Source organism: Manis javanica, chromosome 18 (genome assembly GCF_040802235.1).
Source record: "Manis javanica isolate MJ-LG chromosome 18, MJ_LKY, whole genome shotgun sequence".
Lineage (NCBI taxonomy): Eukaryota > Metazoa > Chordata > Mammalia > Pholidota > Manidae > Manis > Manis javanica.
Genome location: NC_133173.1, coordinates 14,266,639 through 14,284,628, shown reverse-complemented (window position 1 = coordinate 14,284,628; position 17,990 = coordinate 14,266,639). Strand labels below are relative to the sequence as shown.

Sequence of the window (17,990 nt, the reverse complement as noted above, 5' to 3'; positions counted from 1 at the left end):
AAAAAAAATAGTATTTATTAGAGTTGATCAGATGAAATCCCAAGTCTGTGTATATTAACTTATGGGAGAATCACCTTATCACATAGTGTATCTGCTTGTTACACTTCTGTTAATAGTGGCAGAACCAGAGGCTTAAATATAACATACTTTCTTTTCTTCTTGATTGGCCTATGCCCTAGAACTTTAGAAGTGAGATATGTATGGGAAAAAGTTTCGCATGGATTGGTCATAGCCGACTCCCCAGTACCTAGTACAGAGTTTAGTATGTAGCAAACAGTCAATACATAATTGCTGAGTGAACAGTTAAGAACAATTTACTTAAATTTGCTGAAGAACATTTTATCTGTGCAAAGTTATTCTAAGTCACCTTAGGAGGGTGCCAATGAATAGGCTTCTGCTGAAATAAAAAAAAAAATCCCAAACTCAAATAAGCAAATAATGTCAGTATTATTGATGTTAATTGGTTTCAAAGAAGAAAATAATACCCACAAAAAGCAAGGGTAAGGAAATGTCAAACATTTCCTAAGTGATTTAATCCTATATGAATCAGATAGAAGAGATTATTAAAAAATAAATTACCAGTGAGTAGGAAAGGGGGCACTAAGCCATTCTAAAAGACAGAGGGAAGCCATTGGACAATGACAGTTCTGAAGGCCTCTAGCAAACGGTTTCCCTTCCAAGGCACAACAGTAACCCAGACATCTAGGCTTCTCACTTTGGCCTAAAAAACCAAGAACTCCTGAAAGAGCCAAGCTCCACATCTGAGCCTGAAAGTGGCCGACAGAAGCCAAATGTCATCACCTATCACAGTGCCCTGCTTGGAGTAGATGGTCACTGCATATTGCTGACTGACTGGACAAATTAATAAATGAATGGATGAGTTCTTCTGAGCTATTGGAACTCCATTGGCATCTTTTTTTTTTTTTTTACAGAAATAGAAAAAAAAATCCTAAAATTCATCAGAATTTTAGAAGATCCCAAATATCCAAACACAACTTGAGAAAGAAGAACAAAGCTGTAGATATTACACTTCCTGATTTCAAAAAATATTACAAAGCTACAGTAATGAAAAGAATATGGTATTGGCATAGATATATAGGTCAATGTAAGAGAATACAGAGCCTAGAAATAGACCCAAAATACAGTCAACTGGTTTTCCACAAGGAAGCCAAGAATACACAATGGGAAAAGAACAGTATCTTCTCAAAAAGCACAGGGAAAACTGGATAGGCAAAAAAATGAAATTGGATACTTATCCTACACAATACACAAAAAATCAACTCCAAATGATTTAAAATCTTAGATATAAGATCTGACACTATAAAACTCCTAGAAGAAAACAGGGAAAAGCTTCTTGACAATACTTTCTTGGATGTGACACCGAAACAGAAGCAATGAAAGCAAAAATAGTCAAGTGGGACTACATCAAACTAAAAAGCTTCTGCACAGCAAAGGAAACAACAAAAGGAAAAGGTAACGTACGGAATGGGAGAAAGTATTTGTAAAGCCTATATTTGATAATGGGTTAATACCTAAAATACATAAGGAACTCCTGTAACTCAATAGCAAAAAACAAATAATCCAATTAAAAAAAAATGGGCAAAGGACTTAAACAAACATTCCTCCAAAGACATACAAATGGCCAACAGGTATATGAAAGGGTTCTCATATCACTAATGATCAAGGAAATGAAAATCAAAACCACAATGAGACAGCACCTCACAACTGTTAGGATGGCTATTTTAAAAACAGACCAACATACAGATAAAAAGGATGTAGACAATTGGAGTCCCTGTATACTGTTGGTAGGAATGTAAAATGGCACAGCTGCTATGACAAATAATATAGTGGTTCCTCAAAAAATTAAAATGAACTATCATATGATCCACAATCCCACCTCTGAGTATATATCCAAAAGAAATGAAATCAGATATTAATGAAATACCTACACTCCCATGTTCACTGCAGCATTATTCACAATATCCAAAATATGGGAACAACCTCTGTTGTGATCCTGTCATCTTGATGGATGATGGGATAAAGAAAAGTGGTATATACCTATAATGGAGTATTATTCAGCCTTAGAAAAGGATATCCTGCCGTCTGTAGCAACATGGGTGAATCTAGAAGATATTATGCTAAGTGAAATAAGCCAGTCATAGAAAGACAAATATTGCATGATTCCACTTATATGAGACAGCTAACATACTTAAACTCACAGAAGCAGAGATGAGAATAGTAGTTGACTGGGGCTGGGGAGAGAGAGAAACAGGAGTTGTTCAGTGGTACAGCTTTGGTTGTGCAAGATGAAAATGTTCTAAAGAGCTGCTGTATTATATAGTGCTGACAGTTAGTAAATATTGTACTGTGTACTTAAAAGTTTGTTGAGAAGGTAGATCTCATGTTAAATGTTCTTATCACAATTAAAAAAAGAAAAAAGAAATAGGGGGCACTAATAGTCTGATTCAACAGTTCCTCAATTAGAAGTCAATTAAGAGATAATCTACTTTAACCTAAAATATTAACAGTCATTTCTAGTGGCAGTACTTTCATTTGATATATTTTCCTTTTACAAAATTGTATTTTCTAATTTTTACTTTGTGGGAATGAATGAATAGATGTCTTCAGCACCCAAATAAAAATAAGTAGACCACTGGCCTATTGCTTTAGTAATTAAACATATTTTAAATTTCTAAAATAATACGAGTTTGTTATAAAAATTCAATACTACTCAAAGGAAACCACTGTTACTTTGGTGTCTGAGCTTTCAAGACTTTTTCTAAAATTAAAAAAATAAATACACACACACACACACACACATTCACACAATTGACAAATACTGGATCACACTATCCAACCTGTTTGAAAACATTTTTAACTATATCTTAAAAATTTTGTTTCAACAGTCTTTTCTTTTTTTTTACCTGTATTGTTTTAAGCAAAGGATTTAAAAAAATCTCACTAGATATAGTTTATTAAATACTGTTTTGTGTATTTATAAAAATACATCCTCACTTAAGATATTCAAATGATTTAACAGTATATAAATTTTGAAAATTAAAGTCCCACCCTACTACCTACCGTATAACCCCACATTTCTCCTTCCCAAGATCACCATACTTAGATGGATCTACATCGGGCTGGACTTCTCAGTGCACACATATATATAAATGCACGTGTGTGTACATACACACACATACTTACTTCAAAAGTATCTTGTTCAGAATATTAGAGCTTTCATTTTGTATTTATGGGTACCACTTCAAAATTTCTTCATGCTATATAGTGATCCACTTAGTAGCTAATTGCAACATAGTGTCTAAAACACCTGTCTGGAGCCAGATGCTAGGGTTCAAATTCCCGCTCTGCTATGAGACTGTGCCTCAGTTTTCCCCTCCCTATCACCCTAGAAAATGTGGAATATACTAGGCTGACCCACACGGAAGTGCTGAGGCGTGTGACACTCTAATAATAGTACCAACCTTACACTATTCAGAGAAGTAACAGCTCAGCTTCGCAGCTGAATCTCCTGATTCCAGCCCAAAAGCAGGCATGTCATCACACTAACACCTGAGTGTACACTGTAGTACATGTTATGGCTGAACTTAGCCCAGCAATATGGGAAGAACCACTGGGAGCTGGGGCCATTTGCAGTTCCCGTCTCAAAATGCCCTGGTGTGTGAAGTGAGACCTTTTGACTGTCCGTGATGGTTAATTTTATGAGTCAACTTGGCTAGGCTATGGTGCCCAGCTGTTTGGCTCAAGTACCAGTCTAAATGTTGCTGTGAAGGTATTTTTTTAGATAAGACTAACGTTTCAATCAGTGGCCTTTGAGTTAAGAAGATTACTCTCCATAATGTGAGTGGACCACATCCAGCCAGTTGAAGGCCTTAAGAGCAAAAAGCAGAAGGACTTTTCCTTAAGACAGCAACATAGAAGCCCTGCTTGGCTTCCCAGGTTGCTGCTCTGCAGAACTGGGACTCAAGACTGCAAATGCAACATCAACTTTTCTGAGTTTCCAGCTTGCCAGTCTGACTTACGGGTTTGACCTTGCCAGCTCCCACAATTGCATGAGCTCTTCCTTAAAAATCAATCTCCGTCTATATTTATAGATATAGATACAAGTTCTATTTCCTTGGAGAACACTATCTACTACAGATTTGGCTTCTGCGATGTGAGATGCTGCAGCAACAAATGCTTACAAATCTAGAAATGGCTTTGGAGTTGGGTGATGGGTACAGACTAGAGTTCTAACGAATATGGCAGAAAAAGCCCAGATTGCCTTGAAGAGATTTGGTACAAATACAGACACCAAAGGGTATCTGGAGAGAGCTCACCAAGGAAAGAGGAGAGCTATAAAAAGCTTCCATTGTCCTAGAGCATACATATATTGTCGTGAACAGAACGTTGCTGAAAGTATGTTAAAGGTGTTTCTGGTGTGGTATCAGACAAAAAAGAGGAACGTGTTACTGGAAACTGGAGGAAAGGTGACCCTAGTTATAAAGCACAGAGGACCTGACTGAACTGTGTTCTGCTGGATGGAAGGTGGAACTTGGGTATTTAGCTGAGGAGACTTCTAAGCCAAGTGTTGAGGGCATGGCCTGGTTTCTCCTTGCTGTTTACAGTAAAAGGTGAGAGGAGGGTAAACTGAGAGAACTGTTAGGCAAAAAGGAACCAGTACTTGAAGATTAGGAAATTTTCAGCTTATCCATATTGTAAACAATGAGAAAGCATGCTCTGGAGAGAACACCAAGGGTGTGGCTGGACAACCGTTTGTAAAGAAACTGGGCTGTGTCTTATGGATCCAATCAACCATTTCAGCATAAATGCCAACAACTTGGACTGACATCTGTCAGACAGAGATGGGACAGAATGAAGAAAGGCTGCCAGACTTCTGGGATTCTACAGGCAGGAAAAGGGCAAGAGAGCTATCAGGAAAAGGAGAATGACCCCAAGGGTGGATCCACCTCCTTAATTTCAGAAGTGGGGCAACTTCTTGGTTTTACAGGGCAAAGCCCCACCCAGGGCTGAGGGGCCACCACCCTGGTCAGCCCAAAGGACAGAGCATCTAGCCAAAGACGGTTACCCTCATGCATTAAAATCTAATAGTTTTGGACTTGTTTGGAACTCATGATCTCTTTCTTTCTTCCCTTTTACAATGGGAATGTCTATCCTGTATCTGTCCCACTGTTACATATGTGAAGCAGATAACCTGTATGGTTTTACAGGTTCACAACTAGAGAAAAATTCTGCCCCAGGATGAGTTTATCCGAGTTTTACACATACCTGATTTAGATGACATTTAAGATGAGATTTTGAACTTAAGAGTTGATGCTAGAATGGGTTAAGATATTGAGGGTTTGGATGAAGTGAATTTATTTTGCATGTGGGAGGATATGAATTTTTGGTATCAGAGAGTAGACTGTTATGGGTTTAATTGCACCCCCCAAATGCATATGTTGAAGTTCCAACCTCCCAGTACCTCAGAATGTGATTGCTATAGACTGAACTGTGTCCCCCATAAAGTCAGATGTTGAAGTTCCAGCCTCCAACATGATGGTATTAGGAAGCAGAGCCTTTGGGAGACAATGAGGGTTGGGTGAGGTCAGGAGGATGGGGCCCTCATGATGGGACGAGTGCCCTTATATGGACACCAGAGAGCACGTGTGCATGTGCTCGTGCTCCCTCTGCCATCAGTGGGGCAGCAGAAAAGTGGCCATCTTCAAACCAGAAAGAGAGCCCTCACCACTGCCTGACCATTTGCTCTCTGGTGGCAGACTCCAGCCTTCAGCACTGAGAAAAGAAAATTGTTTATGCCACTCAGTAGATGGCAATTTGTTACGGCTGCCTGAGCAGAGTCACACAATGACCTTGTGTGGAAAGAGGACCACTGCAGATATTACTTAGTTAAGTTAGGATGCGGTCATTAGGGTGGGCCTGAATGTAGAGTCACCGGTGTCCTTATAAAAAGGGTAAACTTGTACACAGAGACAGACATACACAGAGGGAAGACGATGCGACGAGATGAAGGGAGAAGATGGCATCTATAAGACAAAGAGGGGCCTGCAGAGAGAGGGCCCTTCCCTTCACGGTCCTCAGAAGGAACCAATCCTGCCAACGTTTTGATTTCAGACCTCCAGCCTTCAGAGCTCTGAGACAATACATTTCTGTCATCCAGTTTTGCGGTATTTTGTTGCACCATCCCTAGCAAATGAATACAATACCTCTGGGAAAACCTTGGGTAGCCTGATTTGCTATTAGGAAATACAGAATTTGCGAGAATCAGACATGCGTGGGAAAAGCCAAACACATGTTGTCATGCTAATAAATAATCCTCTAAGTTGATGTTCTCCATTTAATAAATGAACAATAAGGTTTGAGAATGAAAGTTTGTTATGCCTGTATCAAAATCCATGAATATTCTTGCCATGCTTCTCTGCTATAGATATTTGAAGGTTTGGGTATTTATTGCTTATTCAAAGTGCTGTAATTTCTCTTTACTTCACTCTGTATTAAAATTGGGTTGGAACTAACACATGTATGGGACTTGGTATTTTGGAAGAATATTCAATATGTTCCTTTAAAATAATGCCAGATGTCCACATTAATTTGGATATTGGCTGATACAACATATTACTTTAAGACAAACAATGCAAATTGAATATATTACAAAACTTAAAAATAATATTACCAAGATGTTTTACATTTATGATATTAAAAATATTGATTTTATTCTTAGCAATAAACTCCTGAGATTCAAGTATTTGGTTTTTGGTTACAAGAGAAAGTATTTCAAAGATCATGAGAGAAACTGAAGTTAATGCTTTTAATTCAATCTCCATAGCAACATGGGAAGGAGCAAAATCTGGGGACCAAATGAAAGCCACACACTCTCAGTTGCAAACCCTACCATTAACTCGCTGCGGAAAGCCATGTTTATGTCTCGCTGGCATATCATTGCTATAAACATAGGTATTCCTGGCTTTCTTCAGCAAAAGGACACAGCCACGCCCTGTGTCCTTGATATATACATTTTATTATACTAATACTATTACATTTATGTTCTGAAACAATATCAGATTATTCACACGGAATAATTTCTAGGTTATAGCATAGAAATAAATAGCAGTAAGTGGAATATGCAAATACTGAATAAGTCCCCCAAATTTCATATAAAGATAACACAAAAATGACTCATTTAAGGATCTACCTTATTTTCACAAATTAATTACCATGGTCAAAAGAAACTTTATCTTTTTGAACAGGTATTGAGAATTTTGTCAGCTACTAACACAGCCTCCGGGCCATACCGAATTTTTCACTTTCGTATTTTCAGTAAGAAAATGTCTTCTATAGGAAATCATACAATAACAATGTGTAAGGGATTTACTCTAGTTTAATGACTTAGTTAGGATTTCCTATGATTTTATCTTAGTAATGTGAAGATCATTTGCTAAAAATATACACACAAAAAGAAATTTTAAAAGTCTCTGAGCTATAAAAATAGATAATATCTATTATTTATTTATTATTTATTACATGCCAGGCACCATCCTGGACTCTACATGAATGATCTCACTTAATCCTCACAATGGCCTTACTACGTAGCTATTACTATTATGCTCATTTTATTGAGGAAAGATTGAGCTCAGAGATATTAAGTAATTTTCCCAAGGTTTCCCATTGGAGGACTCAGAACCACAGCTTGTGGGCTTGACTGCTCTGAGTTACTGCTCCTCATAAAGGTGTCCTTTTCATTTGTTAATTTTATTCATGTTCTAATAACTCAGACATGGACTCGGTAATTTAACTCCAGTTTAAGTGGAGTTCAACTAAATTCGGTGAGCTGACCACCTAAGATCAGGAGCAAATTAGAAAGGTTTGGAGGAGGGCATCTGTAAAGCAGGCACAGTAAAGCAGGAAACTAAAAATACAGCAAGTTGAAACAGGAACTGAAAGTATAACAAAATAGGATTCTTCAGGGTGAGAACAAGATAAGCGCGGTTTTGGGAGGGAGTGAAAGAAAGATGGAGAAGGTAACTACCATTTGCCGGACCCTGCTATGTGCCAGGTGTTTGCCTGCATCATCTGCTAGTGCTCAGATGGCCCTGCCCAGCAGGCAGCTCTACCCCACTGCAAGGCTCAGAGAGGTGCAGCACCCTGCCCACACCTGCTCTCATTCTGTAAAGATGATTATAAAGTAAATGCTTCTTGGCATAGAATAGGGGTAACAAGTTATCTGGAAAATTTACTAACCTTAAATACCACATTTGATGGATAAGTGAGGTACTACAGCACTTTTTAAGTTTGAGAAAAGCAAACTTAGAAAATCCTAAATGTAGAAAGTCTGTAAGTTAAGGTTGTGCTTATGGGGGATTTTTCATTTGATGTCCTATTTTTAATAATCTGGTATTCTTTATTTGAACTACCAGTATGGGGGTTTTTATTTAGTGAACATTCTTAGCAAATTTGAGGCACTGTGCCAAGACACAGAGAATGGCAGGAGAATGCCATTTGGAAGGAAGGATTAGAAATTCAAGACAGACACACACACACACACACACACACACACACACACACTGTTCAGCCACACACTTCCAGTTAGCAATGCCAAATAAATAGACGGGCTGGGCTGGTTCCATTATATAACAAGTACTTTGTTCTTACATTCCTTGTTGCCTAAAGACTATTGTGAATAGGGGACTAGCAGGAAAACACTCCTACAACGATACAACGACTAAGCTTCTCTAAATAATATATACAGTGAAATTGTTCTGTATACGACCAAAACAGAAATAAAGGGAAGTCTAGTTTTCTTGTGATGCTGCAAACGTGCATCTGTTTCATTTAGCTGTACTCAGGAAGTACTCCATGCCCCTTAAAGCTGCTGACGTAACAATACTCCATGCATGCCCCCCACTCCCCACACTCCCACCCCTTACCCAGGTATATAAGCCCTGGTGCCCACTTAGGCATGATTACCCCTGGTGCAGCCCTGCCATCGGTGTCCCTCTCAAGGGAAAGAGCTTGGGGTAGACGATTGTAAACATGGGCTCACTACAGCGGTGACAGTGCCCCAGGGGGAAGTGCAGCAGCTCCAGGAGACTTCTGGGTAATGACACTGGAGACAGAAAGTTCAAATCTGGAACATAAGACAAAATCATGCACAAATAAAAAATCAGATTTCCTTAAACTGGGTTTCTTATAGTATTTCTCTTTTTTACCAAGTCAGTTCAGTTAAAAGTACTGTATGTTGAAAATTCCATTATCTGATAGGCACTGAATAATAACAAAACATTATTTGGAAATGAAAGATGTTTCCTACATTTTTGACACTAAGAGAAAACCTAAATCTATTATTTTAGAGCAATCAGAAGCTGTCCTGAGGTAAAGGAAAGAATAAGACCAAGTACTCTTTAAGAACAAAATAAAAAAGGCACTGATTTGCTTAAACAGGGTTTGTAAACTTCTTTAAGAGACAGAATTTAAAAAGGACTGGGAATGAAGACTGAAACTGACTTTCATTAAGTTCTTCCTAAATCAACGGGGCATTTAGTAGCAATCAGGTAAATTATATTTATGGAAAGGAATTAAAAGGGGAAACAAAGAAATCAGAAAATGAAAAATAATGAAACAAAGCTTTTCTTTGTCTCACTCCCATGAGCTGTCATTAATAAAAACAGGGTGACTCCTTGCCTGCTTACTCTGAGCTACACAAATCAAACATCCCAGTGGCCCAGGCCATCTTGAGCACAAATGTATGCTGGGTTCTTATTGATGGTAAACATCCAGTAGAGAGAGGGAGATGGTCATAATGAGGTGAAACCTAAAAATCACTGACTAATCTTTGAGAAGGAAAACAAACAATGTTATCTTTTATATCTGTCTAGACTTTTCAATAATGATTTAGGAGATGTAATTTACTCGTAGGTGAATAATTATCATTTTCTGTTTAGTTTAAAAAAACAACTCCATACTAGACATTCCTGGAAGGTTAATGTTCAATGTTTTTCTACGGACCTTTTTCTTTTTTTTAGGTGAAGACAAAGCACTTAGCAGTTTTAAAAACACTAGAAATTTTTTTTTTCAATATTGCCTAGTGCTTTCTTAAAGCATCTCAGATATCCATTCCACAATACCTATGAAATCTACACACTGCCAAATTCTTTCAAACCAAGAGTTGGCATGCTGTGCTAACAGGACTGCCAAAGGCACCCGATATCTTTTTCCCTTTAGGTATATACATTTCTCAGACGTGAGCAAAGCAAAAACCTGCTCTGCTGGAAGAGGTACCCAACTTTGTTTTAAGGACAAAAGATCTTTGGGAATTTTTTTCTACTGAAGAAAGTGCCTCTGCCAGCCTTCTCACTTCCACCAAATATGCATTCCCAAACACAACATCCTTCTTTTAAACCATGTAATTCAACTTGTTTTGAATTTCCGTCCTTTGTGACCAAAGACCATATTTTAGTGAATGCTTGCCTGTGTCTACAGGTGTTGCTGAAGGGATCAATGATGATAAAATAAAACTTTTTTTCTTATTAAAAAAATCCCATTGTACAAAAATGTGAATGTATTCAATGCCACTGAACTGAACACTTAAAAATAGTTACAATGGTAAATTTGACGTTATAGATATTTTACCACACACATAAAAGAACACGAAGATAGGCAACATAAAACATGATTTCTAAGTTCACTAAATAAAAGGCAGAACAAAGAAAAGTCCCAAGTACCCTTTAGAAAACGGTGATAGGCGTGATGCAGCCTCCTCATGGCCAGCTCTTGCAGAGGCAGGACGTGATCACTCTCGGTCCCCACGGCCTTCACCTCAGCAGGGAGGAAAACGGTTAGTTGCCCTGATGAAAAGGAAAGCGGCGTCGCCTCGGGAACTGGAATGGGAGCACCACAGCTGCAGAAAGACATGCATTCACAGGAGTATTAGCAAAAGGGAAGCAAATACACATGCCAGTAACACGTGTTAATCAAAATATACATTAAAAATTTTAAGACACTGCTGAACTGCCAGAATTCTTTTCAAAGTGAACACATGCTATTCTGGGTTCCTTAATAAAACCTGGCACAGAAATCTAAACTCATCAGCTGGAACTCAGCTAAATCATTGCTGAGGTCCAATTACTTTCAGTAAGAACACACTTTGAAGGAACTTTCCTTCTACACAATTTGCTTTGTAAACTCTACTTAACCTCATTTTATTACCCTTTCTAAACTGATGTTCACTGAAATTTTCAAAATTAAAAGGAAAAACAAGTACTCTGTTAAGTTATGGTACCTTGGTTTAACAGACTTTTTGTGTGGGAAAAATCCCAACCAAGCAAACAGATTTTTAATGGTAGAAGATAACTTTATTGGATCCTTCCATAAACTTGTGGGGAAAATATTCTTGGCAAACCTCTTGAATAAGCCAAGTCATGGATTCCCTGCATCCTCTCGTCACAGAAGGTGGAGATGTCCTTGCTCCTTGGCGGCAGGGTTGCAAAACCCTTCGAGCCTCATCCCACGCCCCCACCTGTCTGAGACCACGAGGTTACCTAAAAGTTTCAATGCTTTCCTTCTCTAATGACAAACCATGCCAACAAACCTTGGCCCTCCAACACACAGGAGATAATCTCTCTATTCTCAGCTAGAAATGGCAATGAGGGGAAGGGCACAGGACTGGCAGGCAGAAGCCCTTGGATCATTTGTTCATTAGAAGTTCCTTCATTGCTTATTCCTCCCACCAGAAAATGTTTCCAGAGCACCTACTATATGCCAGTCAGTCAAGATACTTAAATTTAAAAAAAGTCAAGATGACCCCTTCCCTTGGAAAATGTAATAATTACAATAAACTGTTGTAATGTTGGGTCAGAGAAGACAGGATAACTGACTCTGTCCAGGAATTAGGAAAGGCTTTAGAGGGAACAATATCTGACCTAGAATTCAAGTGTAATAATTATGATAAATTGTTGTAATGTTGGGTCAGAGAAGACAGTGACCGACTGTCCAGGAATTAGGAAAGGTTTTACAGAGGGAACAATATCTGACCTAGAATTCAACTGATTTCACTCAACCATTCTCCACATGGCTCAAAACAACAATAACAACATGTTTTTTTGTGTATTATTTGATACATATGAGCATACAATTCTGTTAGGTACATATGTAAGATTGGAACTGGGCTTATGATAGTGAGGAGAATCAGACAATAAAGAGCTAAATATATAATTAAATAGAGTGAGAGGGAGTGAGAGCTGTACTACTTTAGATTGCCTAATCAAGGAAGGCCTTTCCGAGGTGGTGACATTTGAGCAGAGACTTGACTGACAAGAACAGCTGACTCTGGGAAGAGGAACTCAGCCACAGCCTGGTAAATATGACTGTGTAAGTAGAAAGTCCAACAGAAGCTATGAAGAGCCTACTGGAACTAATAGTAAGTGAGCTTATCAAGTTCAGAGGATACAAGATAAATATACAAAATTATTTGTACTTCTATGTGGTAGGAACAATCAACTGGAAATTGAACAAACTTTACTATATACAATGTTATGAAAAATATGAAACATGGACAAATTTGACAAAAGATTGCAAAGATCTGTACACTAAAGACTATAAAATATTGCTGAGAAATGAAGACACTTATTGGGATCATGGATTAGAAGGCTCAATATTTTAAGATGTTAATTCTCTGCAAATTGATCTATGGATTGAACATAATCAAAACCATAGCAGGTTGTTTAAAATATAAATTGAAAATCTGATTTCAAGATTTATATAGAAATGCAAAACAACTAGTCAAACAATTTTGAAAAAAATTGAAAGAGTAACATCACCTGATTTTAAGACTTACTTTAAAAGTATGGTAATCAAGACACTGTGATATTGAAGTCAAAATAGACAAAAGACCAACAGAGCAGATAAAGAGTATCCAGAAACAGACCCATACATATACGGATAATTAACTTTCAGTAAAGGAACAAAGTCAATAAAGTAGAAAAAGGGTAGTATTTTTCACAAATGGTGCTTGGACAACTCTATACCCATATACAAAAAAAAAAAAGAACTCCAACCATACTTGTACCATATACAAAAATTAACTCAAAATGGAATCATGGCCTAAATGTAAACCTAAATGCTTAAAAATTCTAGAAGACTACATAGGTGAAAACCTTTGTGATTTGGGTTACCAAAAGCAATTTCCAAGATGGAACAAATTGATAAACTGGACTATATCAAAATAAAAAATGTCTGCTCTTCAAAAGGCCCTGTTAAGATAATGAAGAGACAAGTCAAGGACTAAGAAAATATTTACAAAGTATGCATACGACAGTTAACTTGTATTCAGAATCTATGAAGAACTTTCAAATCTCAATAATAACATAAAAACAAAGAAAAAATGGGAAAAAGAAACAGACACTATATCAAAGCAGATATATGGATGACAAATAAGACACAAAAAGAGGCACACTAGGGAAATGTGATTTAAAATATAATGAAATACTACTACACACCAATTAGGAGGGATAAAATTTAAAAGACTGACCATTCCAAGCATTGGCAAAAATATGGGAGAACTAAATACCTCTTATATTGTAGGTGGGAATGTAAAACGGCACAATTATTTTTTTAAAGTTTGGCAGGACCTTCAAAAATTAAACACATACCTATTGTATGATCCAGAGACTCCACACTTAGGTATTTATCCAAGGAAATTTAAGTCTAGGATCATTAAAAGACAGTATACATATGTTCATAGCAGCTTTTCTTATAATGAAGCCAAAAAGTTGAAGCAGTGCAAATGCCCATTTACACTGTGAATGGAAGTGAATGGAAACAATCTGTGGTATCCACACAATGGAATTTTCTATAGCAATATAAAGGAATGAACAAACTATTGATAACACAGTACATCATGGATATATCTCCAAATCCTTACACTGAGTGAAAAAGCCAGACCAAAACAGAGTATATACTGTTTGATTCCATTTATGTAAAACTCTAGAAGATAACAAATGTGTTCTGATGACAGAACACAAATCAGAGGTTGCCTGGAGATAAGATGAGGGGAAGTAAGGAGGGATTACCAAGGGCACAAAGAAACTTTGAGAGTGATGAATATGCTTATTATCTTAATTATAGTGATGCCTTCTGAGGTATGTATGTATCTATACACATATGTCAAAAAATTTCAAACTATATACTTCATATGTGTGCAACTTACCCTATGTCAATTATATCTCAATGAAGCTTTTTGAAAAATTCTAGGGAAAGCAAAGTCAATACAAAGTAAGAATAGGATATTGAAAAAGGCAAGAGATAAAATTGATAAAAAGGAAACAGAGTAGAAAGGAGAAATAAAACCCCAAACTGGTTCTTTGAAATAAAAAATACATGTGACATGTATTGATTAAAGGAATAAGAAAGAAATTTAAAATACACAACTTTAAAATAAAAAAAGGAGCTAATACAACAGACATGAAAGAGAGTAACAGATTTATAAAGGAAGTTCCACTTCTAGTGATAGCAAGCCAGGTAATAGCAGCCAACTGAACAAACACAAAGGCTGGGTAAAATATCTGCTGTACTGCCTCAGAGGGCGTTCAAGAGAACTTCTGGACCCAAGATCCAGGAGAAGACAGAAACCTGAGTTAAAAACTAGCATTTGGGACTGCTTCTTCCCTAAAGTGCTTCTTTCCTTAAGTGTTTGTCAATTACTGAACAGACTGCGTGGAAGCACAAGAGCCTACCAGAGCTAGAGGGGTAAACACTGGTAGCCAGAACCCCTTTCAGAAGGCAGAGGACTCACAAATCTCCCCTCCCCCTCCCCACAAAGGGCTCTTGGAATAAGCAGGAACTGAAAGTAGAGGCCGTCTCAAGGACTAGAGCCTAACTCTGAATCATCTCATCTGGGATACCGGAGTAGCAACTGCAAACTGGTAATAGCCTAGCAAACTGCCCAAAGTCACCGTATCAGTCAGGGGCCAGCCAAGAGACAAAATCACACCAGTAACTTGAAGAGGGAGAGTTGTAAGAATTGTTAAGTAAAAAGGTTGTTAACTACTGAAAGGGGTATAGAAGCAACTGCAGAAAGAAACTACTGCCTCTGGAATTTAGGGATACTAATCAGTTAAGTTACATACAAACGTGGAAAGCCTGCCTCCCCCTAGACCTCTCTGGAGAAGGCAGGGCGGCCATAGGACAGGTGGTGCTCTGGGGAAGAAAACTTGCGGGAGGCTGTGGGCTGCAGCTAGTGCACAGAAGCAGCCTATCAGTGACAGAGAAACTTGCTGGAGAGACTGGCTGGCTGCTGGGTGGCAAAAAATATGCCAGAGGGTGTAGTTGGCCCCCACAGTCAGTTCACTGGGCGGTAGGTAACCGGGCTGTCTGCAGGAGTGGTCTGCCAAGGGGCAGTAAAACTACATGGGGGGTTTGGATTTCAGCTGGTCTGTGAGGGCTGCTGAGGTGGGTGTTACTGGGTCTCCCTTTGCCAGCTGCTGTGCAGAAAATACCACCCTGGAAGCAGGAAGGGAAGCCCCTTCCTCCTGTTCTGGCCTTGCAGTGTCAACTCCAGGGTTCTCTACTGAAAAAGCCTTATATTAATCCAGGTGACAAAGGAGAAATTTCTACAGGGTCCAGTTCCAGGGAAAAGGGTACATTTGAGTTGAGAAGCAATAAACTGATAAGAAGCACAAATACTGAGTCTTCTCTATAGGGAGATAATACAATTTGAGGCCTAGGGTAATGTTAACAGTTCTTTATATACTACATTGGCAGCCAACCAAAAATAACTAGGTACAAGAGTAAATAAGACTGCATTTTAAAAAATCAAGAGAAACAGATTTAAAAATAATAATAATTTAAAAAATATGTCTGGGGACATAATTATCACATAAAAAATTTGTAGTAACCATTTTTAAACATGTCTAAGAAGCTATGTCTAAGACTGAGAATTCAACAGTAAACTGGAATCTGTAATAATGTGGTGTGAAGACTGAAGAAAAATTAACCAGGGTAAAAAAGTAACTAGAGTGAGAAGGTGGGTTTGCTATTTTGGATAGAGTAGGTCAGAGAAGGTAATTACATTAAGAAAAACAAGTGCAAAGTTCTTGAGGGAGGAGTCTGGTGTGTTCAAGAAAAAGGGATGAGGTAAGCATGGCTGAGGTGGAGTTAGAAAGGAAAAGCGTAAGGAGAGGAATTCAGAGGTGTGGCAGGTCATGGATGGGTTCACAGGGCACGGCCAGGACTCTGGCTTTATTTTAGGTATATGGAATGCCAGGGGAGATGAGTGAGTAGAGGAATAACTGGGTCTGAGTCATGATTTAACAGGACAACCAGACACTACGCAGAGAATGTTGCAAGGAGGCTGCGATAGAAGTAGGAAGGCTACTATTAGGATCCAGGTGCAGGATGACGGTAGTTTAGGTCAAGGTGACAGGAATGGAAAGAGCCTGGATATGTTTCTGAATATAGAGCCAACAGGATATGTCGTGAGTTGTTTGTGGGATGTGAGGGGAGGAGAAACCAAAGATGATCCCCAAACTTCTGGGCAGTTACTCTATAGGGAGATAATGCAATTTGAGGCCTAGGGTAATGTTAACAGTTCTTCCCTATAGAGAAGAATGGAGTTTCTATCAACTCAGATGTAGAAGATCGTGGAAGATTGCGGAGGGGGTGAGGAATTAGCGGCTTATTATGGATGTGTTAGTTTTGAACTGCCTGTCAGACACATGAAGAGATGCTGACTAGATGCTGTTGGATGCAAGACTCTGGAGGTCAGGCAAGTGGTCCAGGTTCCAGCTCTGCATTTGGCAGTTGTCAGAGCACAGATATTTAAAATATAATCGTGATGTCATGAAATAACCTAGTAGCATTCTCACTGGGGGTTCTCTCAGAATTTGCTGGGGGTGGGAGGCACACTTTCTTAATTGTTTAGAACTTTTGTGTGCATTGCCAAGATATGTTGCAATGTCCACCCAACAGCAGGAAAGACACCAGTCATTTTAAAAGCCAACCCCCTCCTAAACATTCACACACTTCCAAATACCTTGGAGTAGAGAATAACTATTCCTGACTGAGAATCATCGACCTACAGAACAGGCACAGCTAGAGAAGAGTTTTGAGTCCTGAGCCCAGTATTTAGTGATCGGGGGAATGAGGACAAAGCAGCAGACAGTGCCAGAGGGGAACCAAGGGAGGGCAGTGCTCAGGAAGCCAGCTGAAGGTTTTTCAAGAAAGAGCACGATCAACCACGTCCAATGTTGGAAGGACCAAGAAAGAGAACTGAGAAGTGAATTTGGCAATATGGAAGTCACTGGTGACCCTGAAAATGGCAATTTTCATGTAGAATTAGGGATAAAAGTCTAACTGATGTGAAGATAGCAAGTATAGACATCGCTTTCAAATAGTTTCTCTCTAAAGAGGAGAAAAATGGCAACCTGGAGAATAAAAACAAAATGCTACATGAAAAAAGCATGTCACAGAAGAACACATACAGCATGATTCCATTTGCATAAAGATAGAAAACCTGACAATATACTATATCGGGATATGTTTACATATATTAAAAATCATAACCAAGTGCAACTGAATGATAAATACAAAATTAAGAATAGTGGCTAACCTTAGGAAAGAGGGGTGCATTTAATTGGAGAGGGTTACACAGGGGTTTCGAAATTACTGGTAATGTCTTTTCATAAGCAAATGAGATTTACACTGATGTGCAGGGTCAAAATACAGAAGCCTTTAGACAAATTTTAAGGAATGACCCTCTTCCATTAGTTGGTACAAAAAGAAGAGAACTTAAGCAGAAAGATGCCTTAGGAATGCATGCGATGCGGCCTTACCATTTCCTTGTGGATTCTCAATCACATACCTTACTTTCCGCAAGGCTGTCTTTATTAACATCTGCCCTGCAGATTTTAGACTTGCCAGACTCCATAATCCTATGAGCTAATTCCTAATAAATCAATCTCCCCCTCCCCTCCCCACCACAA

General features: G+C 38.4%; 1 protein-coding gene across 5 annotated transcripts in view; it reads right to left on the bottom strand.

The window, feature by feature from the left end:
* Positions 1–17,990, bottom strand: part of LRRC28 (leucine rich repeat containing 28) — a 130,568-nt gene that overhangs the window by 11,188 nt on the left and 101,390 nt on the right. For 4 of the 5 annotated variants that reach the window (XM_037000575.2, XM_037000580.2, XM_037000577.2 and 1 more), the window contains 2 exons: positions 10,737–10,912; positions 8,983–9,142 (listed from right to left, as the gene is read on the bottom strand). In XM_037000575.2, the coding sequence (XP_036856470.1) occupies positions 8,983–9,142; positions 10,737–10,912 (336 nt within the window). Of the gene's footprint in view, positions 1–8,942; positions 9,143–10,736; positions 10,913–17,990 lie in introns of all 5 variants that reach the window. The other variant, XM_037000578.2, reaches the window with a different exon arrangement.